Raw genomic sequence first — 1,543 nt, 5'->3', positions numbered from 1 at the left:
TATATGACGCAAATATAAACCTAAATTCTCATGCATCTAATCGTTGTGTGTTATTTTTTTTTCTTTTTCAACGTTTTCTTCTTATAGTCAATCTCCGGGGTTTATCAGGAATATCGTCGTACACATGCAATTGCGATTTGCTATCAGTATCGAATGTGTACACGTTGCAATTGTGTTTTCGAATGTCGAAATTGGACTTATCTAAAATTATCAGTTTGCAAGCTTATCGGCACGAGTCGTGCCCTAGGAACGGCTTGTAGTCGAAAATCTTAATTATGTGAGCGCGCGCGCGCGCGCTCACATCCATCAAAAGTTAATTTAAGCGGCGCAGCCGATCGGGCATCGCGTTTAAATTTTAAGTGACAGTTGTGTCGTCCAATCGGTGGCAGCAAGGCCTTACTTTTAATTGCAGGTGAATAGACACAACGATGGTAGATACACAACATTTTTGTCTGCGATGGAACAATTACCAGAGCAGCATAACCTCGGCGTTTGAAAATCTGCGGGACGATGAGGACTTTGTGGACGTGACGCTGGCCTGCGACGGCAAGAGCCTGAAAGCGCATCGCGTCGTTCTCTCCGCCTGTAGTCCGTACTTCAGAGAATTGCTCAAGGTAAGACTCGTCTCTTCCTTATTCCTGTCTTGGATGATAGCGAAAACCTTCCGGTTCACGATTCACGTGAATTTCGGAGCGGATTCGCTTGCAAGTAAATAAAATCAATTTAAAAGTCTCTTAAGGTCGGTTCTATCTTTAGTTAAACTATGTGGTAAATTTACTTATTGGATAAACAAAAGAATAAGAGAGTAAGACAGTGAGCTAAAGATTTATCGAAAAGTAGAACGATCCAACCTTATAGCCATTTCTCTGCCAATATATAGATTAATTTTAATCTAGATTTCATTTACTCTTTACCTTTTCCTAATTCTTATAACTGAAAAAAGATAAAGACTGAGCTAAATCGAGATCAAAGATAATCTACAATAGAAATGGATATTAGAAAGAAATCATTCGTCATCGCCTAATGATTATGCGCAATGAACGTTCCCCCGTTTCAGAGCACACCGTGCAAACACCCAGTGATAGTGCTCCAGGATGTAGCGTTCAGCGACTTGCATGCCTTAGTGGAGTTTATATATCATGGCGAGGTGAACGTGCATCAACGTTCTCTCAGTAGTTTTCTGAAGACGGCGGAGGTCCTCAGGGTATCGGGCCTCACGCAACAGACCGACCAAACCGACAGAGATGAGGTACGTTTTTTTTTCGAACGCAATTATGGGGGGAAGGGAGGGGGGACTGAAAGCGGAGTAATTCCGGTGAGTTTCGGACTTTGATGCTGCAGGCACGTGAGAACGTTGTGCTTGCTGTGTTTACGAGTGACAATGGAGATGCAACAGCTGGCGTAAGATTCTATCTTCATTCCAATTTTCTTGACCGTGTCTGTAGCACATTTGAAATCGAACACCATAATTATGTACGGTTTGTTAAAAATGCATGTAAACGCGTAGTTTAACGCGCGTGTATGTGTGTGTGCGTGTGTGTGT

General features: G+C 42.4%; 1 protein-coding gene across 1 annotated transcript in view; it reads left to right on the top strand.

Annotated features, from left to right (window-relative positions):
• The first annotated feature begins 428 nt into the window (after nt 1-428).
• The window catches only part of LOC105618555, a 33,212-nt gene continuing 32,097 nt past the window's right edge, over nt 429-1,543 (top strand). Inside the window, exons 1-2 of the mRNA XM_012200086.1 lie at nt 429-614; nt 1,058-1,249. Coding sequence (XP_012055476.1) covers nt 429-614; nt 1,058-1,249 — 378 coding nt within the window. The remainder of the gene's footprint in view (nt 615-1,057; nt 1,250-1,543) is intronic.

Source organism: Atta cephalotes (genome assembly GCF_000143395.1).
Source record: "Atta cephalotes unplaced genomic scaffold scaffold00017, whole genome shotgun sequence".
NCBI classification, from domain to species: Eukaryota; Metazoa; Arthropoda; class Insecta; order Hymenoptera; family Formicidae; genus Atta; species Atta cephalotes.
The sequence above is the reverse complement of the archived record's forward strand: the minus strand, read 5'-3'. Positions and strand labels throughout refer to the sequence as shown.